Source organism: Amphiura filiformis, chromosome 2 (genome assembly GCF_039555335.1).
Source record: "Amphiura filiformis chromosome 2, Afil_fr2py, whole genome shotgun sequence".
Lineage (NCBI taxonomy): Eukaryota > Metazoa > Echinodermata > Ophiuroidea > Amphilepidida > Amphiuridae > Amphiura > Amphiura filiformis.
In genome coordinates this window covers 6512480-6540022 of record NC_092629.1, presented here as the reverse complement: position 1 = coordinate 6540022, position 27543 = coordinate 6512480, and the positions used below count along the sequence as shown (strand labels likewise).

General features: G+C 38.6%; 1 protein-coding gene and 1 long non-coding RNA gene across 2 annotated transcripts in view; one reads left to right on the top strand and one right to left on the bottom strand.

Moving 5' to 3' along the window:
- Positions 1 to 27543, top strand: part of LOC140137964 (uncharacterized) — a 60674-nt gene that overhangs the window by 8368 nt on the left and 24763 nt on the right. Inside the window, 19 exon segments of the mRNA XM_072159786.1 lie at positions 368 to 590; positions 1242 to 1409; positions 2599 to 2771; positions 3518 to 3595; positions 8626 to 8784; positions 9224 to 9355; positions 10323 to 10628; positions 10631 to 10715; positions 12323 to 12549; positions 13412 to 13618; positions 14471 to 14720; positions 15610 to 15761; positions 16642 to 16889; positions 19379 to 22855; positions 22857 to 22999; positions 24206 to 24816; positions 25332 to 25452; positions 26218 to 26336; positions 27287 to 27461. Of these exon segments, the coding sequence (XP_072015887.1) occupies positions 368 to 590; positions 1242 to 1409; positions 2599 to 2771; positions 3518 to 3595; positions 8626 to 8784; positions 9224 to 9355; positions 10323 to 10628; positions 10631 to 10715; positions 12323 to 12549; positions 13412 to 13618; positions 14471 to 14720; positions 15610 to 15761; positions 16642 to 16889; positions 19379 to 22855; positions 22857 to 22999; positions 24206 to 24816; positions 25332 to 25452; positions 26218 to 26336; positions 27287 to 27461 (7054 nt within the window).
- LOC140172684 (uncharacterized) lies at positions 7251 to 7915 on the bottom strand. The gene is made up of 2 exons (XR_011861748.1): positions 7723 to 7915; positions 7251 to 7649 (listed from the first exon to the last, which is right to left on the bottom strand). It is a non-coding gene; the product is annotated as an uncharacterized lncRNA (long non-coding RNA).

The window sequence follows — 27543 nt, the reverse complement described above, 5'->3', positions numbered from 1 at the left end:
AGAAAATAGAGCAGAATTCTTTAAAAGCCTTTTCAAGTGAGCATGCGCATCTGTAACAGGAATTTGTACTTTGTGATGAGCATTTTGGGGACCTGTGATTTCCTGAACAACTGTAGCTCGGATCCCCAACCCAAAATATTTTGAGACCTATGGGAGAAAAAAAATACCTTGAGAGATTATACTTATTCAAAAAAAAATCTATAAATGTTCACAATCACATCCATATGCATGTCATGCATATAAAGATGCATTTTCACTAACAGTTAACACTGGACATATCTTGCCAAGTTATTTGATTTTTTGATTATTGGTTCTCTTAACCCTCTAATCATATGTTATTTCCGCTGTACTTGTTTTTTTTTATCAGACAAGACTCAATGGCAGCAGTCACAGGGTACAGACTATGAATGCACCACAACGATTCCCACCGCTGCCACCACCAGCTGCTACTCCAATAGAGCAACTCCCAGGGTTTGACCTCACTACAGGAGATATCTGGATCTACCCAACCAATTATCCTGTGAGAGATTACCAGTATAATATAGTACAACAGGCACTCTTCAAAAACACCATGGTTACGCTACCAACAGGTAAGGCTATGAGAAGGACTTAACCCTTTTCACGTCGACTGCTGACGACGACACGATTCAAATTTTCTTTAAAAATATCAGAATTGTACATCTTCATGACCGTATTTGGAATCAGCATGAAAAAGGCATTAAAATGAGTACAAACAAGCATAGTGTTGGTTCAGTGGTTCTTAAGATAGCTCTTTATATTTTGAGAAAATATTTCAAACCTTCGACTTTTTATGTTGAAGCATATGGCCAGCATGCAGAGCATTTACAGGTCTACATTCCACAATGCACTATGATTTGGAAATCACGTACATATCAATTCATGTACCAATCTTCAGCAAGTGTGTTTAATTTGCAGTCAAATCGTCAGTAAAAGGTAAAGTGGGATGGCCGTCTGTGAGCCATGGTTTTCCAGTTTTAATCATTTAACTAAAAAACACCAAAGTACTTCTTAAAATGTTAACACATTGATATTACAGGAAATGAATCAAGGAAGCCATCGATCACATTTATTTTCCCATAGGTGTTGCGGTTCTTGAGTTCAGGCCAATAACATGATTCGGTGCGATGGGGAAAACAAAAGATTTGGGTATTTTCCTCCCGAGAAAAAGAATAGCAGAGGCATCACACTAAATGATGGTCTTCTATGATTTCCCCACACAGGTCTTGGAAAGACGTTCATTGCAGCTGTTGTGATGTACAACTTCTACCGCTGGTATCCTCAGGGGAAAGTGGTGTTTATGGCGCCCACTAAACCACTGGTGGCACAGCAGATTGAAGCCTGCTACAATGTCATGGGAATTCCGCAAACACACATGCAAGAAATGACGGGTAAGTGTATGCTTGTAAAAGATGCTTAATTATTTGAATAAAGTTGACCACAGGTGGTTAGCATTTGGGACTTATAACAAGCTCAAGCGCAGTGATTTACAAGAGCAGTGATTTATAGTGCGCTACGCACAGGCACAATGCCTAGACGTTGATCCACAAGCCTCGGCACACTTCACAGGTTGTCGCTGACCACTACGGCCCCACATCATTCCATAAACCATTTAACAACAAATCAGGGACTTTGCTGCTTCAAGAGCGCACACCCTAGACACTCCACAAATAACCATCGCAACCAGGATCAGTTCCCTGAGTTTCGTGACGGGTTACAACGAGACAATTAGCAGTAAGTTCCTTGTCCAGGGAATTTCAAGCTAACTCAATTTTCCACGAGAGCATACTATAGGCACCACCAGGGTTCGAACCCACAACCTCTCGCACCATAGTCGAACGCCTTAACGATTGAGCTAACTTGACGTATGTGTTGTGTGTGTGAAGAACTAGGTGTCTAAACTAAACTTAGTATGTCTATGCGTCGTATGCGAATAAAAGATGGAAGTCCTATGACCTAGTTTTATTTCCAGGTACATTGATTGGTAAGCACACAGCATGCCAGGTCAAAATATAATACTAAAACTTGCTTGATGGATAAAGGTGGAGTATTTGTTATCAGATTGTTGCAAGATTTAAACCAAGTCAAGTCTTTCTTTGGGCTTTGTACTCGAGTCAAGTCAAGTCATTTTAACAAATTAGAGAATCTGAATCGAGTCAAGTCCAGGGTCAAGTCAAGTCCCTTGCTAGCACAGACTCGACCAGTAAAGTCGCAACAAAATTGTGATGTATATTGCTGGTACAGTCAATGGAGTTTTTATTAGTTTTTAGCCTAATGTAGTCTGTTAGAAATTGTTGAGACTGAAAGACAAAACAAAAAATGAATCCTACACCACAAAAGTGACCTTCATCTTGACTGTATCACATTGAGCTATTCCAGTTGAAATCCATACACCCCTATGGAAGACATGACCTTTTAAAATCTCTCACACAGGGTGTGTGAATTTCAATGGGGTACCTGATTTAGTGACTACATTTGAAATCTTCACTTCCTGTGTGGGAGATTAAGGTCAAGTCCTCCATAGGGGGTGTATGGATTTTAACTGGAATATCACATTTTTGTCTTTCCCATTCATTTCAGGTCACATGCAGCCTGCAACACGCAAAGTTAGTTGGGCTACAAAGCGTGTTTTTTTCCTGACTCCACAAGTTTTGATGAATGATCTGAGTCGACAAGCGTGTCCTGGTGAAGACATCAAATGTCTGGTTGTAGATGAAGCACACAAGGCTCTTGGGAACCATGCTTACTGTCAGGTACGGTGGTTTTGTAAATCTTTCTTTTATTTTTTTTCTGGGTAGGTGTTGCTATCATAGCCTATTCCCGGACGAGCCCCCATAATTTTGGTGGTGGATGAAGCAGACAAAGCTTTTGGGAACCATGCATACTGTCGGGTACGGTGATTTGTCTGGATAACCAAAGCTTTAAGGCTGAGATTTGCACAGTTTGATGTCTTGGAAGCTTGTTTCAAAAATACAAGAATCTGACTTTTTGATAAATTTAGAACAGAGAGAGCAAACTTGATGTTGAAACACAAGAGAGTGTGCAAAAGGGGCCAAGAAACAACAAATGAAGGCACATGAGTACTTCTAATTTTTGGCCATCAAGTTTCGAGAGCCCACAGAAGTTAAAATCTGCAACAACAACATGGACTAACAAGAATCAAGTCATATGAAAGTACACTGGAACAAGTGATGAAAATCACTGTATGTACATAAAAAAGCAAGATAGAAAACAGCCAAAAAAAGATCAATTTAAGTTTGGGTGGATGTGCCCTGTATGTTAACCATATGTCTCCTAAGATTCATTGCATTCTTAATTTTTTCAAATTTATCATAGGTGATGAAAAAAACATATAACTGGTTCTTTGGACCCCTCAAGAGAGTATTGTTACTATGGTAGCATAATGTGTACTTTTCTAAATATCACTATCTCGTCCTTGGTCAATAAATCATTGGGTAGATGTGTAATAATGTCTTGTTTATCTTATCTCTTGTTATAGGTAGTCAATGAATTAAGTAAATACAGTGTACAATTCAGAGTGCTGGCATTAAGTGCGACACCAGGAGGAGATCTAAAGGTAAGCAACAATTCATTCAGGACACAAGATTGGCACTAATGGGCTAATCCAGTTGAAATCCATCTACCCCCTGTGGAAGACATATCCCCGGGACATATCCTTAATCTACCGCACAGGGTGTGTGAATTTCAAATGGGACTACCTGAATGAGTAACTCCATTTGTATCTACACTCCCTGCAGATGTTCACAACTCTGAAGAAATCCAACTGATCATGACAAGATAAAATGTCATGAGTTGGTGAGTTTAAAAAGGAACACTCCGGCAATCACAGCATTATGCCTGATCAAGCATGAATCACATGGTTTTATTTTAAACAAACTCATATTGACTGTTACGTTCGCTGCCGGCTTATCTTCTTAATAAAACTATGAAATCACACAATTATCACACCATCAAGGAAAGTTTTACAATAATTCTTAGACTTAGAGTCCTTTTATTCCTCCCTCCATCCTCTCTCCTCTTTTTTTCCCATTCCATAGTTTTACGACATCGCGGTCGGACATTACATTCAAAAGTGAATTCCAATAATAAAATATATTCAGCAATCATGGCGCTACGCAAATCTCATGGACATAGCGCACCGCACCGCGTAGGCCAGCTAGTTTGAGCGTATTGCAATTAATCACGCACATTACTACATGACACTCCCCGAACTCCTATATGATTGTGTCAATCATCTTAAAAGTGCACATTTAAATTGTGTTAAATTTACCTCTTTTGTGTGCATAAATATAATTTCATGCATACATTTTTAATGCACGTTTTAATTCATTTTATAAAATATTCTCCAAACGTACATTTGCCATAAATACAAATAAAATTTATGTTATAAATTTCGTCTCCAATGATAATCTCACACTAGTTTCCATTTCTCCAAAACATAATGAATTAAGTTATACACATCCATATTTTTATGGAAATGCCGCCTGACTAATTGCGCACTATAGCTGCAATACCAAACGCTTGTCCAGAAATTTAAATTCATCATGAAATCTAAATCAATAACACACACATTTTGTGATAAAATCTTATTTTAAACACAACAGTTTTTTGACGACAATATTATAATACTTTATCCCTTCATTTCAATTTTAAAAGAAATGTCGACTCGATTGACTTGCGCACTACTGCTGCAATCCCAAACGCTCCTCGCTTATTACAACAATCCAATAAAATATTACACACATTTTGTACTCTGGCTGGAGTTTTTGCATGTGAAATAATGCACACATTTGTCCATGTGCATGATAATACTAAATTAAAACAATATGTTTCATTGCTGTTCATCTTTGTTTTTAAACGCAATTATGCTTTACACAACAAAACATTTTTGAATGCCACAAAGATTGACGTGCATTATGTAAGCTTAGGCCTACATCTCTACTAAACATGATGAATACAACATTTAATTTTGATATGTGCATACACATTTCGTTGTATGCATTTTTCATTTGTGCACGACATTTGCAATATTTATAATACTTGCTTCACTATCGCACAATCCTCGTTTAAATTTTATAATATATTACTGATCATTTTCATCTGTGAAAATATGAACATCTCTTCATTGTCTTCAAGTAAAAAGGCCAACAGTCAAAATATCATACCAAATGTTTGGTCATTTAGCAAGGAATCCAAGCAGGCTAGAACCTGAAGACAGCCTCTCGTAATCCATTTTCCACATCAATCTGCCACACCGATGCGTAGATCATGTAGACAACACTGCCACTGATGAAAACACGATTCACCTGACTTTTTCCAGAAGAACACAAATCAGCAATATATTCCAATGATGAAAATGTATTAATGTGCATCAAATCTCACAGTTCTGGTATTTGAACGGAATTGATGATGATACAGTCACGGTTACTCTGTTTTCTTCTCTTCTTTCTTCTGTAGCGAAGCTATCTGTGACGCTTCTCTTCTTTCTTCCAATCCGCGGGCTTCCAATACAACAGTTAATCAGTTCTGCGCCCTCTTCTTTCTTCTTATGGCTAGCTCACTGAAGGTTTCTTCTTCAAAGCTGAACTAGTCTTTAGCGACTTTGAGACCTTCTTTGTCGATTTTCAAGTTTCTTTCTTCGAAAACTTTGTTGATGTTTTCTTTGGTAATTTTCCAGTTTCTTTCTTCGAAAACTTCGTTGATGTTTTCTTGGTGATTTCTTTGAGTCTTTCTTAGGCTATTTCTTGGAAATGGCGTACCTGTAGATTTACTTTTTCCGCTGCCACCATGTTACGTTCGCTGCCGGCTTATCTTCTTAATAAAACTATGAAATCACACAATTATCACACCATCAAGGAAAGTTTTACAATAATTCTTAGACTTAGAGTCCTTTTATTCCTCCCTCCATCCTCTCTCCTCTTTTTTTCCCATTCCATAGTTTTACGACATCGCGGTCGGACATTACATTCAAAAGTGAATTCCAATAATAAAATATATTCGCAATCATGGCGCTACGCAAATCTGCGGACATAGCGCGCCGCACCGCGTAGGCCAACTAGTTTGAGCGTATTGCAATTAATCACGCACATTACTACATGACATTGACCATAAAACCGAAATTGCATGTGGCAATGACGTCATGGTTATTTGTGCTCAATTGTAGTCAGCCTTCATTGTGTTACTGGGACGTCATTGCCACAGGCAGTTTCGCTGCCCGGGAAATTTGAATATCGCGTGGTGAGAGACGGCTGTTTTTATTTGTTTTTAAGGTCAATATGAGTTTGTTTTAAATAAAACCACATGATTCCTGCTTGATAATTATTTTTTCTCAACATACCGTAAAATCTCGATAGTTAGCATATGTGCTTACTATCGAGGACTTTTGAAACGTGAAATTGTAACAAAATCAGCAATTGAGCTAATGTGGTTGAGACACAAATTTGCAGATTTACTTGTTCGCATATAACTATGTGTATAATGTAGATGATTTGCTCAAAACCCTTTACACTTTTGTGGAGGGGGCACTTCATGTTTGGATGTTTTAAAAGCATTCGATAGTAAACACATATATGCTAACTATCAAATTTTTACGGTATAAGGCATTATGTTGTGATTGCCAGAGTGTTCCTTTAAGGGTTTACCGTCGTAACTAAACCATTCGATCAAATTTTTTTAATTGACATATTTTGTACATTAATATGTGTAGATAATAAATCAGTAAAAAAAAATGGGGGTGCCGGACCTCACTTTTGAGCTACAGCCGTTTTAAAAGAGGTGTACATTTCCAAAAATCTCTGTACACTTCAATGGCAAAATCAGCAATTTTCTCAAAATAGACAACCTTTATGCTTGTAGAAAAAAATTGTATCGATCAAATTTTTTAATTTTATATATGTTATGAAAAATAAAAAGCTCTGTAAATCGCGCAAAAAAAAATGGGGTATTACGGACCTTGTTTTCAGCGTAAATTGACCAAAATAGGTCAAAAATTCATTTTTTCATGCGACACCATGCGTAGTTAATTGCGTACATGGATATTTTGGTGCGTACCAACGCTGGTATACACGCCGATCTGATGCCGGATAAGCGTTCGCTTTACGCATATGGCCACAAAAAAGGAATTGTCTGTTTACGCAGGAAAGTTTTCACTGTAAAAAAAGTTACCTAAGAAGTTACCATAATAGGAAAAATTATTCTAATGATGTCGATTATTAAGATTTCATGCCTTAATATTCTTACTAATTTGGTGTATTTTGGTCATAAACGGGTGTAAGAAAGACTCCCTCTGCAATCTGCAAAGATATTGGACCAAAGAGTTATCAAGTTAGTAAGTTACACAAAGTGAGAAATTTTCAGCTTTCACCATGTTCACCTGACTCGATCGACCAAAAAGAGGATTTATTAAACATGTTTAAGCGAAGCGTTTGACACCATGGCCGGAAGTGTTTGACTATAATAGGCCTACAATTATTATAGACATAGGCCTACTTAGCATGCTTAGTGCCGTTTACCGAGAGGAAAACTTTTTAGGTCACAAAAACTATATAATACGGAATTATCTCGAGGTGGATTCATATCACAAAGCAGTTCAATTAAAGCAAAGTTAAACACTGGGTTGCCTATAGCTGTAGAAAAACGTTTGGCCTATTAGGCTATGATATCATTCTTGTAAATGTATGACACATTTTTTGAAATTGAATAGTTTTGATGGTGTTGTCTATATCGCATGCATTATGAATTCAGTGCACGTAGTAGGCCTAGGTCTTTACCCAATAACACAAAATGCTTTAAAGATTTAAATGTTGGATTATAAACTTGTTGTGTGGTGCGTTTCATTATGAAACGATAACCTTTAATAATAGGCCTATAATATACCGGTAGTGGTTACCCAACATTTAGGCCAAAATATTATTAAAACGAATTAACCAATTTATCCAACACTCGTTTAGGCCTAATGTTAAAAAAAACCAACTTGATTCTGTGTTTGTTGGGTAGGCCTATAACTTCATACTATTGGACCCTACTGTCGTAAGCCTAATTTGGGGGAGGGTTCCAGGTCCGTTATCAGTGGAAGCACGCTGGCAAAATTTGGTTTGTAAGCCTACATGTTATATTTAAGCGGCCACTTTTCTTGCGCTCAGCAAACATTGTTTTCTTTATTTTGTGGCCCTGGTTATCGCCGGTGCGCAAAAATAGCATTGACACGCACATCACGCATCGTTTTCTGCGATGTCTGCAACGCAACGCCGAGCACGACGCTGAGTACGTACGCGTTGAAAACAGGCGCAATAGTCAAGTCGAATCGGGTGACGACGGAAAACCCTTAACAACCCTTGCACCAGACATTCTACTTGTTTTAAACAAAATTTTGTTATACATGTTGACGGATGTGTGCAAAAAGGTCCCTATCTGCAATAGCTGCTTTGTAGACATTTGACATTTTTTGCATTCTATATACTGTATATTATACACTTCTTAACACATGGCAGCTATTACTGATGGCTCCTTTCACTAACCCTGTGATGTGTATGAAAATAAATGACTGATGAATCTCTACAGTAACCTTTTCCTTCTTTGCTTGCATAGGCTGTTCAACAAGTGTTGCAGAATTTGAAGGTCGCTCATATTGAAATCCGTTCAGACGACTCGATTGATATCAAGCAATATGTCCATGAGAGGAAAGTGGAAAAAGTGGTAGTCCCTCTTGGTGAAGAACTGAAATTTATACGAGACCAGTATCTGAATGTGAGTATTTATATGTTAAAGGCACTGAGTGATTCTCTAAATGAAAAAATCTAAAAAGAACCTCATGTAAATCAAGATGTTTCCAGTAAAATAGTACAATATGTAAAAGGCGACAATTTACAGGGTACACAGGAAGTCACTTAAAACTGTGATGAGCTAAAATACAGCACGCATGATCTGAATTTGACTGAAGCAGCTTGAAAGTCACATAAAAGCATTTCTATACTTTCGTTCTCTACCCACTAAATGCATGGGGAGTGATTAGTAACATGCTTTTTGCATATAATCAAAGTAGAAACAACCCAGTTGATGGTGACACTCCACAAATGTCAAAAATATTGGAGAATATAAGCGTAGTTTTGCAATGTGGTCAGTATTTACCCATTGATTGTCTAGTCCCATTTTTTTCCTTGAAAGTATTTTTATTTCCCTCTTCCAGATTCTTGTAGTATACACTCAGCGCCTCAGCAGATGTGGAGTTCTATACAAGAAAGACCCAGCCAACTTGACCAAGTTTGAAATCCTCCGAATGAGAGATGGTTTCCGACAAGACCCTCCCCAACAAGTTACAGTAGGTTTTTCAATTCACATTCAGATCTGGCACAAGCATCCATTTTGAGGTCCAAGACCCCAGTGCAGCAGTGGTGTGCGCAGCACATTGAAAGTGGGGGGCCAGGTTGTTCGGTTCCCCCGAATGGAGTCTGATTAGGAGTGAAAGGTGCGGGCGAAATCAGTCATTTCGGGGGAAATGACTGATTTCCCCCGAATGACCAACAAAAGTGGGGAACCGTGGCCATCCTTGTCCCCCACTGCAGTGCAGGATGCGTAGACTGGAATTCAGAATATAGACATAGGCGAGTGACTGGTCTATCGATATACTGGAACGAACCGCTACACTGTTCAAATTGCTTTCTTGTACTATTTAAAATGTGGTGGGCGATTTAAAATGCATGTGACCTGAGCAAACTATGATGCATGCGCACACTGCAGGGCAAAGAACAATGGAAATTGACATAATTCGCACGCATGCTGCCGGGCAATGACGTCACATGTCAAGTGGTATGGATATCAGTAGTGCTTCTCTAGACCTCCAAGCATTAGAGTGGCTTCTAATCACCCATTGACATTTACTGATTAATTTTGTTTTCTCATGGGTTATTGCTACAATCTTGTAAAAAATGCGTTCAAACACTTAACTCTGATTCCAATGTTATTGTTGATGATTTTGACTTCAGATATATTTTTTTAATGCTTAGGTAATAAAAAAAAAACCCTGTTTAACAGGCCCGACCGACCCAGATTTTGCGATTTGGGATATTTTTTTTTTACTTTTTGCTTAAATCATGCAAAATTGGCCGCTTTGGGGCTAAAATTGATTGATTTTAAGACTAAAAATTTTCGAAACAAATTCGAAACATTTTCACAATATCATCAAATTTGTGCCAAGTTTTCGGTGCTATTTTAGGTTCATTTTAGCCTCCAGAATTTTTTTCCATCTTATGGCAACATATAATCCATCCCATGTGCATAACTTTCAGAATCCTGGTGCAGTTGAAGGTGACTTTGCCATCTGTCTCAGCCTCTACCATGGCTACGAGCTTCTCATGCAACACGGAATGCGTTCACTCTACAACTTCTTACAATCAACCATAGACAACGCCAAGGGATATTCAAGAACCAAACAAGAACTGCTTCGAAACGGGGACTTCCGTAACCTCATGGAACTTCTGAGTGATAAATTTCCTGCAGGCAGTGGTGGCAATACCAGTATGAATAATAGTAGCGGTAATTTGAACTCAAGCCGGTTGTTCACATCGCCGGGAAATCCACACAGAAGGCGCCCACTCAACTGCCTCCATTTGTGATGAGTCATCCGAAGTTGGCCAAGCTGCAGGATGTGGTTGTGGAACATTTCAAGAATTTTAAGACCGGTGAGTGGCATAGACTTCCAGTTCAAATCCATACACACCCTATGGCAGCCATGACCTTAATCTTTCACATAGGGAGTGTGAATTTCAAATAGGGTTATCTGAATGGGTGACTCCATTTGAAATCCACACACCCTGTGTGGCAGGGCCGTAGCAAGCGGGGCGGCCGGGGATGCCATGGCCGCCCCACTTTTTGAGAAATTTGTTATGTTTTTCTTTATATCTTTATTTCAATTTGGGCATATATTTGTAATTTGGCCGCCCCACATTTGTGATGGCCGCCCCACATTTTTTCAACCTTGCTACGGCCCTGCTGTGTGGGAGATTAAGGTCATGTCTTCCATTGAAAACATATATGTGATGCGATCAAGCAAAATAAGTCGACACTCGGTTATATCGATTTTGAGATATAGCCACACAAAGGAAATGTTTTCTTTTGCTTCCTCTTGTTTTGCAAAGTCTTTAATTGCTCATATCTTTGGAACTGGTTGTTCAATTTCAATGGGGTTTTCTGCAAAATGCAGCTTTGTAAATGTTTTCCAAGTTCCGACTGATTTTGCTTTATCGCATCACATATTATGAATTTCAAAATGGGATTGCCCAATTTACACTGCACTACCTTGGTTGTCTACTTTTATCTTGCATTTTATGACACTTGATCCCATTAAAACATGGCACCAATATTGTGTAAGAGCCAATCCTTAGTTTTTATTGTCCCCTCAAACAAACTTTGGAAAGGGGACTATGAAACAAGCTCTGATGTCTCTCTGTGTTATGTATGCGTTGGTGATGTATGTGCAGAAAATATTAATCTTTTGCAAAAAATGTTAACACTTGGTTACTTCTGTAAATTTATCCCTTATTAGACGAATCCAATTTTGCGCATTCCTACTCCTCAATGGCAGCCATTAGCCGCGACGGGGACCCAACTATCTCACCTAAACTGTGAGATGATGCGGCCTTGAAGGGTATTATAAACTGCATTCTATCACCCGTGTTACACATAGACAAAAGAATGATGACAGTTTACAACACAAAAGAATCTAACATCGAATTTTAAGCGGGTTTAATCCACCCAATTGGGCACTCACAACACCTGTTTGGTGCATGCGGGGAACCAAATATGGCCGACCAAATCCTGACCATGACTTGGCTCGTTGAATTCGTCTATACTTTGAATAAGTAAAGTAATAATAATATTAGTTTCATGCTTTAAAAACTAAAAAAATCATAGTTTTGCGCCCGTCGCAGAAACTCCCTAGTTTTGAGTGTCTGCGGTGGGCGAAATTGGAGAAACTATAGTAAGAATTCCAATTGAATGAACACAGCTTTCAACAGCTGCACTCGATCCAACCGCGATCTTAAATCGCGTATTTCAAACTACAACCCGAACGCACAACCTTGGATACAATGCTAACCAATCACGAGTGCGTTGGCATGGTTGATTCACTTCCAGCGTTACTCACGCACAGTCGCTGCACGCTGGCGTATATCGCGCAGTGTCGCATAAAAATTAAATCACGCTATTGAAAGCTGCGTTCATTCAATTGGAATTCCCACTATACATACATGCAATGACCCTTGTATATTTTTCTTACCTCCCCACATAGATCCTCAATCTGATGTGAATCAAGCTACAACAAGCAAAGCAAGCACCTCATCAGTGGGAGTAGTAGACAAGACAAGAGTGATGATCTTTGCTCAGTACAGGGACAGTACACAGGAGATTGCTGACATGCTTAACCGTCATCGACCTCTCATAAGATGCATGAGCTTCATCGGGCAGTCATCGGCTGGAAAGAGTTCCAAAGGGATCACACAGAAGGAGCAACTGAGGGTAAGATCTTACAGAGTCTCCGATTGGTTAATTACATGATATAATTATCTTACAGAGTTCCTGATTGTTTAATTACATGATATATCAGTTACAGAGCCCCTGATTGGTTAATTACATGATACAATAATCTGAGTATAACCAATCAAAATTTAGCTTTTGGATTTCTTTTAGCCTAATCGCCTTCAACCCTACTGTCCATTCTTACCATATCTCTGATTGGCTCAATACATGATATAGCCCTCCTTGTAACCAATCAAAATAGTTCTTAGACGCTGATAATTCAGTCGGTAGTGCTCAAATAGGGTTAAGGGTATTGGTAGGTCTTGGGAGAATCTGTGTTTTGCCACAGCGATATACATGCACGATTAGACAATAATAATTGCGCACTGTCACAGATAGCAGAACTCCTGCCAAATCATCTTGGAGATCATGGATTCGCAACCTAAAATGACATCTCCTTTGAAGTAATCCAGCAATACACTAATGACATAAGCTGGGCCGGAACAGCTGAACATAAAATTAATAATATCAAAAAGACCATCCTAACACACCTGTTAAAATATAACCTGCATTTTAATGATCAGAAAACAGAAGATTTCAAAATAATAAGAAATGGAGATGAAAACTGAAAAAAAAAATGTAAATATCTTGTAACACTGCTGGATACAGAATCAGACATCAAAAACTATCTCGGCTTATGATAAACTAAACAACATCTTCAAAACCAATAAAATCACTCTCACTCTCACAAAGAAACAAGTTGTCTATGAACTAGAGCACTTCCACTGAATAAGAATGATAGATACTCCACAGTCGAGTTAATGCTTATTTCCTGATTTGGGCTCTAATTCCGCCATCACAGGTAGTGCGAGAGTTCCGCGAGGGTGGTTACAACACACTTGTTTCAACGTGCGTCGGTGAGGAAGGTTTGGACATCGGTGATGTAGATCTTATCGTTTGCTACGATGCGCACAAAAGTCCCATCCGATTGGTCCAGAGAATGGGTCGTACAGGACGCAAGAGACGAGGACGGATCGTCATGCTGGTGACGGAAGGAAAGGAAGCTGCAGTAAGTTATTAATCATTTAAAGTAAATTCTCAGTGGCATGAGGTATTCCAGTTGAAATCCATACACCCCCTATGGAAGACATGATCTTAATCTCCCACATAGGGGTGTAGATTTCAAAAGAAGTCACCCATTCAGGTAATTCCATTTGAAATTCACACCCCTGTGTGGAAGATTAAGAACATGTCTTCCACAGGGGGTGTATGGATTTCAACTGGAATAGGCCAATACTATAAATTTGCAATTGTAGCGTTTTGGGAAATCTAATTGGCATTTACACTGCTTGCTCTATCCGAAAAGCCAGGTGAAAAAAGTTTGGCTGAGTTCAGCGTTTTGTTTTGTAGCTTATTTCTGCATCAAATTCACAGAAAATTATAAAATATTTGAAAAGCGACTGGCAGATTCATCGATCAGAAATTGCTATACTATGTCCAGTGTCAACTTGCTACCAGTTGTACAAAAGTTGTATTATTTTTAGTTCATTTTTTTCAAAAAATCTTGACTAAAATTAGCAATTTCCCACTCAGATTCAAAAATAGGCCAATAGTTGAAAAATTGTGATGACTAGTTTTCAAGTTGCAGGAGGATAGTAACCTAATTGGGCTACCAAATTGCAGATGTAGCAACCCAGGCCGTCAGTTTTTGCTCTCTCTGGAAATTTTGTTTGCCAAATGATGTATTTTGTCCCAAGAATTTCTCAAATTGACTAATTGTAATACAGAATTATTACAAATTCTTCCGAGCGCTAAATCTAGTTTTCAGTGAGCCAAAATCGCGACTTGCAGCCTCTGAGTAAACACTGTGTTGACCATGATGCCAAAACCACATTCAATATTTCAATAATTTCCATTTCAGGTCTATGATAAAAGCCAGTACAACAAACGGAGCATACACAGAGCTCTACAAGGCAACTCTAAATCTCTACAACTCTACACAAACAGTCCGAGAATGGTCCCCAAAGGATTGCATCCAACACCACACAAGATGTTCATCTCTGTGACAGCTTTCAAGTCAAAATCCAACCAGAAGAAAGACAGGAAAGGGAGTGGCGGTGGTGGTGGGCGGAAGCAGAGCAGTGGAGGCATTTTGAATTTTGTCAAGCCAAGTGAGTTTTTTAGAGTGTTGGACTAGTAGGAGGACACGATGGCTCAGTGGTTACGGCCTTGGACTCATAATCTGAGAGCTTGCTCGACGTGTGTTGGTTCGAGTTCCCGTCCCACCACCGTGTTGCGCCCTTGGGCAAGGCGCTTTGCCTCGCTTGCCTCACTCCACCCAGGTGTAATGGGAAGCTGTTAGGGGTAGTCACAGTCGTTGTACTGGTGAACCCTGCGCCAATTGTAGGCTGCAAACGTGGTTCCGACATATTCTAATAATGGCGGAATAAATGTAAAGTGCTTTGAGGCTGTTAACGGCATAAAGTGCTATATAAATATCTACATTAAAAAAAAATTAATGTGACCATCCCAGGTTCAGATCTTTATGTTGGGCTATTCCAGTTGAAATCCCCACATCCCTTATGGCAAGTCATGACCTTAATCATGTCATGTATATTGTTCACGTACGTGATCCCGTAATGTACGAACAGGTGATATGTACATTGTAATCATGTAGTATGCTTCACGGAATTGGATACTTGGAACAAATTTTGTGTATATCGTTATTGTTTTTCTTAATTTTTGAGCTTACTCAAAATTGGTCAAATACAGATTTGTATGTTGTATTTAAGCTTTCATAATGATCAGAGTAGTATTGCTTGGTGACTAGCAATTGTTTAGGTCGCACATGACGAGTGCATGTGGAATCATGATTGCATTTGTAGAAATGTGGCCGCATTTGGGTGACTGATTCAGTCGCTATGTACATGTAGGGTTGGCGTTGGGGGGAGCCTGTCAATTGGGTCACTGATCTTGAATAGCTGTGTGGTGTTTGACAATGAAAGAAAGTGCTGCTGTTGTTAAACATGTACCACCACCATTGTTGTGCTTTCTTATCAGGCAAACCTGCAGACCGCTGTTTCCTTACATCAGAGGAGCTGGCACAGTGGGGTACTCTGTATCAAATGCATGGACAAGAGGCGGATACTGTACCCAGAATTCCAGAAGGCGGCCATTTTGTCACCTTGAAAGGTTCTACAACAACTCAAAAGGTATTATTTGTTTAATGATTTTTGTGTCTGGACTTGTGAATGTACTGAAAGTGTTTTTCTATTTGCAGAATTATATTTAATTATGTCGCTTTTGTTTTTGAGTACTATTTTTTAGGAGTTATAGTTCCCTTCAGCTTCTAAATTTAGACTTGTAACATCGTGGATTGATAGTGTGGGATACAGCAATGGGGATGCTCTGCATTTTGTGTGATTGGCACACGCTCTTGTAATTTATGCAAGCATAATTCAACTTTCTTTCGTTTTAACTTGCGAATACAAGTGAAATTGTTCAATAAAATCCATAAAAAATGCAGTTGGGGTTAACAAATCTGGATTGTCTTTGCTTGTAAGAAACTTTACAAAGTACATACATATCAAAAAGTTCAATTCCTTGAAAGAAACAATGTCTAGAGTGCACAGCCACATTAAAGAAAGTGCAATATAAAGGATACAATAGTCTTTCCGGAATAAATTGGTTGAGTTTATTAAGAGTCCCTATCCCGCTAGTTATGGAAGCAAAAATGTAATAGATGCATCATACTGCTACACACGTTGCGACTTCTTCCTATAGTCTATTCAGTAAAAGATGTCACACAACCCAGTTCTGTTTTCACTTAAATGTCAACAATGTTGTTTCAGAAAAGGAAATGTTCAAAGATCAAATGGTATACAAAACTTTCGGAAAATGTCTGGTAGGTACCAGACATTTTCCGAAAGTTTTGTGTACCATTTGATCTTTGTCTCCCCTGGGGTCCTGTGTACTTTTCCAAAGGTCATGTGCCATCTTATAGTGAAGGAACTTATATGATATGTGCATTAGATTTTAGAAATAAGTGCATCATACAGAATAATTGTTTTGTTTATTTTTTCTTTCATCTAGTCTAAAAATGAAGACCTGCCATCCCTGTCCCTGAACCAGTGGTCCCTATGGCAGGATAAACGTCAGCCAACCATCAACGTAGATCACTCAGACCGGACTAAGAACTTTGTAGAGCTGATGCAGTTTATAGAACTCCAGGGTCAGATACCAGATGATGATGATCCATATGGGCTAGAGATGCAAACATATCTTGACGAGGAAGATATTATTAAACCAAGGAAGAAACATGAAGAGACTGGAATCAGAAGGTTTGTAGTCATGATTCTAGAAAAGAGCAGAACCACTCCTACACTGGGTTTCAGAGAAGAACGGCACTCCCTTGCTCAGATTGACGCGAGCGCCCTGTTAATGAGCGACATACGCAGAGCTTTGTGTTCACTTCAAGGGCGCTGATCTGCACCGACCAACCATTTCACACACAATTGGCCAATCACATTATTGGTCTGTTGCTGTGATTGTCAGATGATTGATTCAGCCAATCAGAACCCCACTTCCTTGTTTACGCTCTCTGCACGCTCTCAAAATGTAAACAAATGCCGTTCTTCTCTGACAAAAACTTTAATTCCAAAAAATTACAGCACTTATTTCTTGGGATCAAGGAATTATTCTGTTTTATTATGTTAAACAAAGCCCAGTACTAATCCTTTTTTTTTTTTTTTTTGGGAATGAATGAAATATTTAATCTTGTCAATGTTTTGTTTTCAAAGGTCATAGCCAAAACATGTATAGGCCTAATTAAGCTGAATAAAAAAAAATATAAATAGGCAATTTAATACGTTGAATTTTGATATTTCTCTACTGCATCACTGTTAAAGAACAATTTTGAATTTTGAAGAAACTGTTTAAAAAACTTTTCAAGATGTCAAAAATTTTGAAAGAAAGCAATTAGGGTAGGTACAGTAAAAACTATTTTAGATGTTCAAAATTAAGGATTGGCGCAGGACAACCAAACAAATGTTGGCCTCATTTGATCAATTCAACATATTTGTTGTAATTACTAAGTAGTGTTGGCCGATCCAACCCAAGATCGGATCTGACGATCTCCGATCTGAAAATTAGCAGATCGGGCCGATCCGATCCCGATTCAGATTCCTTAAATGTTATTTTACAACCAGTACAAGTTCATTCAAGTCGGGCCCCAGTAATGTTAACGGTCAAAGCTTAATTCCCCAAACCTGTAACTATGTAATATGATGACCGTTTTTAGAGGTTTTTCATGTCAATATCAACCCAAATAAAATACCATTTTACACCTCAAGTCCCAGCGTTACTCACTCAGTGCCTCCGATTGTCGGAAGTTTAATCATTAATCCATTAAATGATGTACCATCGTACGGTTTCGTAGTTCTATGCCACTAGTTTTAATATTGACAATGTGGCGACCGTCTATAAATGAATGATCGCGCATGCTCAGTTATGACTTAAGAGCTAATGGAATTCCCCGTATGTTACTGGAGGGGGTAGGTATATTGGGCAATTCACAGATCCCTTCGGCCGAATGATGGCAGGCTTTATTTTTGGAAAATATTAGTCTTTGCCCGCGAGCGTGCAAGTTCAATTGATAAATACAACAGCAAGGTTTGCGGTATGTGCAAAAGGTTACAGATGTCAAACAGCAACAAGTCATGACGACAAAAGCGCAAGCACAAGACAGTGAGACACATGATTGTTTGTTTACATTTTAATTCGGTCTATCAAAGGGTGGATACATACATAAAATACAGTATGAAACGACAATACGACATGATTCTTGCGGTGGTAACAACGTTTTTTGGAAATATATTGGCATTAAATAGTAGTAATGTTACATAAGAAAGTAATGGTAAGCTTAAAGAATTGTTGTGTACTTTTATTACTGTCAAGTTCAGAGATCGGTAAGCTAGATCGGCAGCTGATAGCTCATCTGCCGATTCAGATTCAAGGCCGATGCAGTCCATATCGGCACCGATCTCCGATTCACAGATCGGTATCGGCCAACATTATTACTAAGATACATTATCATGAACAAAATGGTCTCTTTATGCATTTTGATAACGTTGTGTACACAGATTGCCAATAGAAGTGTATTTGGTGATTGGTCCTTTTCAGCAATATGACAATGAACTCTTGAATCATATTCCAGTCTCTATTGAGATTTTGGCATATTTTTGTCCATCAACAGAGTAAAATGTTATTTGACATTGATATTTTAAACGACTAATTGAGGGCTCAGTGTAACAATAGGTCATCCCCATTTTGAGAAAATTGTTTTCAAAGATTTCTGCTCTCATAGGCATTTGTTTATAAGGCTATGTTTCACTGGGGTGTGTGGCTTCATTGGCGGGCAGAAGAATTATCCTGTTTAAACAGGAATTCCTGGGGTTTTTTTGTTGCCCGAATTTACACCTTTTATATATGTATATGTAAATAAATAAATTCGATTTGATTTGATTTGATTATTTGTTTTTAGTCTGTTTTTGGCCATATATTAAACACTTTCGTAAAAGAATTTGTCTGTTTTTTCATTAAAAAGTATTTTCATGCCTGTATTGGGTTGGACTGGACATTTGCATTTGTAGTTATTAAAGGCCATTATTTTCTGAAAATGTTGATACCAAATTCTAATTTTTGCAGAAAATAGCGATTTGGCAATGTGGCACTGAGCCCTTGTAATTTTACTGGATAGCCCTCTATATATAAGGTAATATTTAAAATTCTCCCTTTGTATTTCATGAATGTTTTCATTTCAATTTTTCAGATTTTGTACAAAATCAGGCGATTTGCAGAGAAAGCTGCCTCACATTGATGAGAGTGATAGTAATGACGATGATATAGCGATTGTACAAGATCCTGGAAAAGACCAGAAGAAGGATACTGCTGGGAAGGGACGCAGAAGAAGAAAGAGGACACCTCTTGAAGTATTCTCAGATGACGAGAAGAATAGTAGCGATGAAGATTTGCCCAATGTGGATTTGCATGGGAATGGTGAAGGTCCACCATCACCGGTATTTAATGAAGGGAAGTCTGTTGCTGGTAAATCAAAGCGAAGTGATGCAAAGTCAGAAAAACAAGTAAACTCTACCAACTCTGTGCATAGTAAGGATGAGAGGAGGAAAAAATATTCCAATTTGGAAGCGAAAGATGATTTAAATTCTAAAGATGATGTAAGTGAAGAAAGAACTAGTGACAAACCGTGTGGAAAGCGTGATGATAAAATTGAGTCTAGCAAAGACAAGATCAAATCTAAAATGAGCAAGGTGAAGAAGACAAGACCGAAACCGATGGCGATCGAGAGTTCGGATGGCGATGACTTTGAAGATAATCCACACACGAGAAAGAAAATCAACAAAAGTCCGGTGCAGAAAGTTCTTTCAATACTTAAGCAAAGTGAGGATACTGCTAATGTTGGAAAATCGGAAGACGAAGATGAACTTGTAGAACCCATGGATACCGGCGATGACACAGTTCCTTCAAGCTCATATGAATCTGAATCTCCTGTCCAAAAAGGAGATGACAATTGCCAGATATCCAATGCATCACTTGGGAGCAACTTAAATGGGAGCAACTTAGATAGGAGCAACATAGATGGGAGCAAATTAAGTCTCACAGCAAATTTGTCAAACTTTTTCCCAAATTGCTCTCAGATACCCACTTCAACAAAGCGTGATAGGCAGTCGCTACCTGTGGTTAATCAGGAATGTGGCATGTCTGTAAGAACCACTATTCCTCCACCGCCACCTTCGGTATCATCGCTAGACCTACTAGACGATTTGAATTTTTCGCTGAATACAACGCCTGAAGTTGACTTCCTAGCTGCACCGGTATTTAGAGCGAAAAAAGTAGGAGAACCTTCAACAAGGGAAGTTGAAATGACTGAGAACAAGGTAGAAGATGACAATGTACTTCAGTTACTGAATGAAGATATTCTAAATAAGTGTGATGATAATGAACTTAAACACAGAGACTCGGATAAGGAGTCCAATAAGCATAGACTCAAAACAAGTAAACGTGGAAGTAGCACGTTCAGTCCAGGCGAGATATCCAAACCGGATAAAGACATGGTGATGACGGAAAGTGATACAAATGTAAATCCAAAGAAGAAAAGCTCAATTGATTCAAGTCCAGTTGAACAAAGTAGAGATCCAGATGCAGCTGCTAAAGATCAAGTGAATGTAGTAGAGACTGGAGAAGTTATAAGTAAACAAACTATAGATGCCGAAAAAGATCATGAGGAACTGAATGTCAGTTTCACACTTGGCGATGATCTACTTGACGACTTTGAATGCCTTGAAGAACCTGTAGAAGAACCTCCTGCTACGGAGGACTCCAAGATCGGTGTTAGTCTTCCTGCTGATTGTACTTCTTCCAAGGGGAACTTGTTATGTGACAGTAAGGATAGTTCTTCCAGTAGGTTGAAATCTGTTAATAAGGATAAGTGTGCTCAGGATGTCAACCTAGTAACCAAAGAAGTATCCAACCTGTTCTCAGACACAGTGGACTGTACTTTTGATCCAGCTCCTTTTGACTTTCAAACCCCAAAAATGTGCAATAAAACAGTCACCGGAAAGATCAATACTACATCAGGGAGTTTTTCTAACAAGGAAGAAGATAGCATGGTTCATGGCGATGAGAAATTTTCCACTCCTAATATCTCAACCAAAGGAGATGGTAAGGTGGGAATACAGAGCAAGTTATTTGAAAGTAGGATGTCAACACCTAACAAAAGCATTGCAATAGGTGATGAGGAACTTTCAATGGTGAAATCAAACTGGTCAGATTGCGGATTGGACAAAATTGGAATTGTGAAACCTGCTGGAAGTATAGCTGAAAATGTTGCTCACCAGTCTGTTTCAAGTAACAGTAAAAATGGTAGAGTGTTGGAGAAATGTCATCAAGTTGCTCAGTCTAAACAACAAGAATGTAATCAAATACATTCTAGAAACGCCAATGAAATGCATTCTAGAAATACCAAAGAAGAACGTTCTAGAAACACTAATGAAATACATTCTAGAATCGCCAATGAAGCACTTTGCAGAAATACAAATGAAATGCATTCTAGAAACACAAATGAAGTACATTCTAGAAATACCAATGAAATGCATTCTAGAAACACCAATGAAATACATTCTAGAAACACCAATGAAGTACTTTCTAGAAACACTGAAGTACATTCTAAGCAAACAAATGAGATGCCATCTGGAAACGGTAATGAAAAACCAGCTGCAACTACTGGCTTTTCAAAACAGGGCGAAGATGAGGAGGAAGAGCTGGTTCCTCAGTTTGATCTTGGGTTCGATCTTGAGCCACAGTTTGATCTTGATTTTGATTTTGACAATCTGGATGAAAGTGAGCTCGAAGCAATGGACATTGTGCCACCATCTCCTACCGCTGTACGGCAACAAGAATTTTTAAGTCAACGTCCTAAAGATTCTATGAATCTTACCACGTCAAGAACATTCAGCACTTCTGCCTTACATGAACTTGAAGATAGGCCATCATCATCAACTCCACTACAAGGCAGTCATGTCAACAGGTTTACAAACAAATTTACATCTGTAGGAGCAGATTTTATGTCACCAATTTCCTCAAAGCCTGGAAATCAAAACAGACCTCAACCAAATGTCACTGATTTGGACAATTTCTCTGCTGTATCAGGTATAGAGGAGCCCAAGTATGACTCTGGCAGTAATGCCAGTCATCAAAATAGCACATTTTGCAGGAAACGTCCCTTATTCAAGTCGGAAACATCATTTAGCAAACACCAAAATGAGAATTTTAATGTTGGAAATCAAACTAGAAAATCTCCAAAGACATTTGCTAATAATGAGAGTGCTACCTCTGTGTGTGGCAAAAGAAAAACCTGGTCCCCATCAGCACTCTCTGGTATGCAGGAAAGTGCACCCTCTGTGGGTGGGAAAAGAAGAAGTTGGTCTCCATTGCCAACATCAAGAATACAGGAGAGTGCACCCTCTGTAAGTGGGAAAAGAAAAAGCTGGTCTCCAGCAGCATCCTCAGGAAAACAGGAGATTGTGCCCTCTGTGGGTGGGAAAAGGAAAAGCTGGTCTCCTTTAGCAACCTCAGGGATACAGGAGAGTGTGCCTTCTGTAGGTGAGAAAAGAAAAAGCTCATCCCCACTGCACCTTGTGGTATGCAAGACAATGCATCAAAGAGAAGAAGGTCGGCTCTGCTGTCTGGAGGACATCATGAACGGAATTGGAAATAGATCAGTCTGATGAAGAAAAACATGTTGAAGAAGAGAAGATTGATATGAGTCTACGTACCTTGGCGGAAATCATGGATGGAGTAGATGACTTTGATGATGATGACAATGACTTCCAAGTAGCGGAGGATCTGAAAAATACAAGTCTTACATTAAAAGGTATGCTTTGATTAACTTTGCAGCAGGGCCTATATGACCTGCTCCCATAAAATGAGCATAAATTCACCACAGCACTAAAGTCCATTAAACGAAATGAAAAAAATTCAATAGGAAACCAAAGTAATTCTGGAGGAAATATTGACCAAAGCAAGGAGCCATAGTAATGTTTGGTATGATTTTTTACGGGTATAGAATAAGGATTTCAAATCTGGAATATCTTGAAAAGTTATTTTGTCAACTTTATGTTCATTTTGTGATAGCAGGTCACATTATGTTGACACCAAACAGCATTTTTCCAAAACTGACCGTTACCCTCTTGTTACTCAATTATTTGCTTTGGATAGGTAACACGATTGTGAAGATTATCATTCATCCAGGTATTAATAACTATGAAATTAGAGTTATAATCTGATCTACTGGACTTACGTTTTTTGTGAGGTAACAGCTAATAGTTTTTGCTCTATATATTGGAGTCATTGCATGTCAAATCAGTATCAAACAATTGAAGTTTAAAATGCACCCTCTACAAATTGACTTAAATTTTTGATATTGATGTCTTTGGAAACTTAATTTCATATAAAATTTTCCATTATTTGGTGTCTGATCAATCTGGTGGATGATGGCCGTTTGACCACAAACGAGTTTGGCAAAATTTAGTGAGTTATGGAAAACCAGCTTGAGTCTGAAATTTTCAAGAATATGTTGTAAAAATGTGTAAATTGATGACAAGACTCTTGGTAGTGTTGATTTATTCCACAAATAAATATCAAGTGCTTGGATCACAATTATGGTAAGTGCGTCGATTTATTAAAGAACATGAAGGCAAATTTAGAGATTGAGACCCAGTCTACATAAGTGTGTTTTTCCCGTTGATTTCAATCTTGTTACAATTGTGTTACGAAATTTGATTGAGTAGCTAGACCATTATTAAAATTTTTTTATTGTCTACCTTGTACTTTATCTTTTGAAGGAGACAAAGTCACATTTAACTTTTACATGACCTTAATCTTCCACACAGGGTGTGTGTGAATTTCAAATGGGATTACCTGAATGGATGACTCCATTTGAAATCTATACTCCCTGTGTGGGAGATTAAGGTCATGTCTTCCATAGGGGGTGTGAATTTCAACTGGAATAGCACATTTCAGTTACAAACAAAATGTTTTTTTGCTTACAAATTTTTTTCTAATAAAATTCTGTTTTCAGTAACACCAAAGAAAACTGACTCAGACAGTGATGATGATCTTGTTCCTGCCTTCCGGAAGCGGAAGAAGTCAACTGCGCTTCCATCTCCAACTACGCCTACCTTCAAAACCCCCGGGAAACCTCCAAGAAAATTGAGCAGGCTCTCAAGACTATCTACTGCCTCTCGAAAGAATATTCAGTGCAATACAGGGGTGAATTCTGACCGAACATCTTCAGAAAAGTCATCAAGGAATGAATCTGAAGGCAGCGATGCAGTGCATTCCACAAATATTGGTATAACCTCTTTGACAACTTGTGATCAGGCATTTCCTAGGAATTCAACTTCAATGCTTTTGTTGTCTGAAGAGGGCACAAATTTTGCAAAGAAATCTTGTACGGTAGAGTCACCAGAATTATCAAAAAGAAGAACGACTCTCAAATCGTCCCCACCAGCGATTGATGTAGATGCATTAGATTCTGACAGTGATGAGGATGACATAGTGCCAGGTGTGCGTAAGAGGAGGAAGGCGAGGGCGCTGCAGTCGCCGTTGTCACAAGTTGTCAAGTCTCCCAGTGGTCTACTGAAGAGAGTAGAGGATAGACTGAATTCACATAGTGGTGCTACCAAAAAGGTAAGCTGATAATGAGTGCATAATTTTGTGTGTGTGTGATTTGGCAGTCTATTGATTTTATGCCAATGCTGTTATGTAATCAAGTGTGTGTGTTGTTTGAAAGACAAAGGTACAGTGTTTATGTGATCACAGAGAAATGCCATGAAAATAATTCATACAGGGTTATCAGTCAACTCTCATTACATACTAACTGCCCTTCGTATTTTGCACTGGAGCTCAAAATCACATTTGCCAACTTCTGGGCTCATTTGTGACATTACCCTGATTGGAACTGCCTGCAAGGTCTTTATCATCTTCTACATCTGCTCTATAATACAAATATAGTAATAGATAGAGTGGACCTGGAGAGTGGATAATAATCTTTGCAACTTTGCAATCTTTAACAACTTGCACTGGAGAGACGTTCAATGCTGGGCCACACTGTTCTAAATTATGACATACATTGTAGGATATAGCATTTTCAGTCTTTTTTCCACTCAGGTATTTTAATAGACGTCATGTATTGTATTTTACAGGTTCTCAATATCAGCAGTGATGAGGATGCAGAGTCTCCCCTTATCCGTCGCCCCAAGAAATCCTCCAGCAGACCTGTGATACCAAGAGCTCTGTTAGATGACGATGATGACGACTTTCAAGGTACAATGTATGATGCTGAAGTCTTAAAGCATAGACCATCTAATAATTAAAGCCAATTCAGTCTTGAAACATTAGATGTGAAAATTGTGGTCTAGGAAACCCCCGCAACCCCCAGGTTCCTAAGCCTATTAGTGTGGTCTTTGTAAAAATCTATTTTTTCAATTGCACGCTATTTTAATCCTAAATTAAGGTTATATTGTGTGTTTACCAGGCCGATTTTCAATTTTACACCATTTTTGCCCAAAATAAAGGTATGCAATTTTACACTATTGGGGTATTAGGGGTTTGAAATTTTTGGGTTTTTTATGGGTTGATTGGTTTTAGGGGCGAAGGGGGTTGAATTTTTCTTGGGGGCAAACCAACCACCATACAAAGATCACACTTCTCATGCCAGTACCCCTATACCGTTTGAAGCAAGAGCCAAAAATGTGCAGTTATATAGAAGGTACAAGTGGAATCGTAACGAGTCATGTCAATTTCTGGTTGATTGATTTTTAACAATATCTTGTGTCGAGTCAAAATACTTTTGTCGCTATGAGTGAAAATTAAAAGGTCTTGTCATAATTATCATTTTGGAAAAGTCAAGTCTTGGGTCATGACTCCTTACAAGAGAGTTATTAAACCCACTTATTTATCCCACTTTAGACACATTTTGGCTCATGAAATGCAAACAAAACATACAGTGTCAATTTTGATGGAAAAATGTGGAGATGAGGCTGTTGATTGTACCATCCTTTAAATTAAGTCTTATTTTGATTGTTTTAGAGGAATCATTCACCAAGCTACTTACAAAGAGACTGGGCAAAAAGAGTTCATCAAGCTCAGATGAAACTGGTACATTCCATGGGAAAGCCAGGAAACAGACAAGGAAGAATGGTAAAAAGGTATGTTGTTTTATCAGGGTGTCCATTGAGTCAAGGAAAAGTCAAGGAATTTTCAAAATTAACAAACATCATGGAAAAGTTATTGAATTTTAATATGCATCATGGAAATTCCAGAGAATGGTCAAAAGTTTTGTAATTTGATGAAGTTGATTAAAATTTCAAAGGTCTTTGAAAATCCACCAGTGTTTTAAATAAAAGTGGGAAACAAGGTCAGGGTTGGATTTACCTTTTCTGGGCACAGCAACATGAATGGCTCCCTATCTCCTTGAATCGAAGTGTTACACCCCACCCCCACAACTGTAACCTAACTTTTTTCAAGAATTCTTGTTTCGAATTGCTTGAGTATCTTCAGATGGCTTTACCAGGACAGAGGCACATGAAGTGCATGAAAAGTTGGAATGCGGCAAAATAACGACAGTTGCGTAAAACCAGGCTAAAGGAAGATGCACATTCCAACTTACTCCAACTTCCTCTTCCTTTTTTAATTATTTTTTTACCCTTTTGTCCCCCTAGATCATGACTTGGGCCCACTGTGCCCTATGGTTAATCCGTCCCTGAGAAAGGTTGGCTAAAAGTGGGAAGCAAGGTTTGGGGCCGAGTGTAAATACCCTGAGGTTGTTCCAACGTGAGGCGATTGATAAATCATTATTATCCTGTAGTATCTGTATGGAATTTTAAATGTCAGTAGGAACCATATTTTATATGTACAGAGATGTAGATGGAAAAGCAAGAGTTCAAGTTGTGAAAAGATGGTGAGGCTTGTGACCATGCAAGACACACAAACATGTGAAAAGTCACCCCTCTAACCAAAGTTGTTTTAACAACTTTGACAGATGTCAGTTTGAGATTCATCAACTTAATTTAATATTCCGGATGTCATGGGAATGCGAGCAAAGTAAAAGATTAAATGGAAGGTAATTGTTTAGTCATTGTTTTTTTTCACTCTTCAGAAATCAAGACATGCCAACATGGATATCAACTCAGAGATGGTGCGAGGTTTTCTTGATGAGGATGCAGAGGTGTCGGACAATGACGAGTGCTCCTCTGATGAGAGTGGTAGTGATCTGGACAACTCCTTGGATGGGTTTATCGCCTCACAACAATCACAGATGGTGAATCAGTCAGGTATGGGCATTTTCACCCGGATGTGGCAGTGACGTCAGTGCGCATTTCATTGGCACACCCACAAATCGCTAGTGTTTGCTTC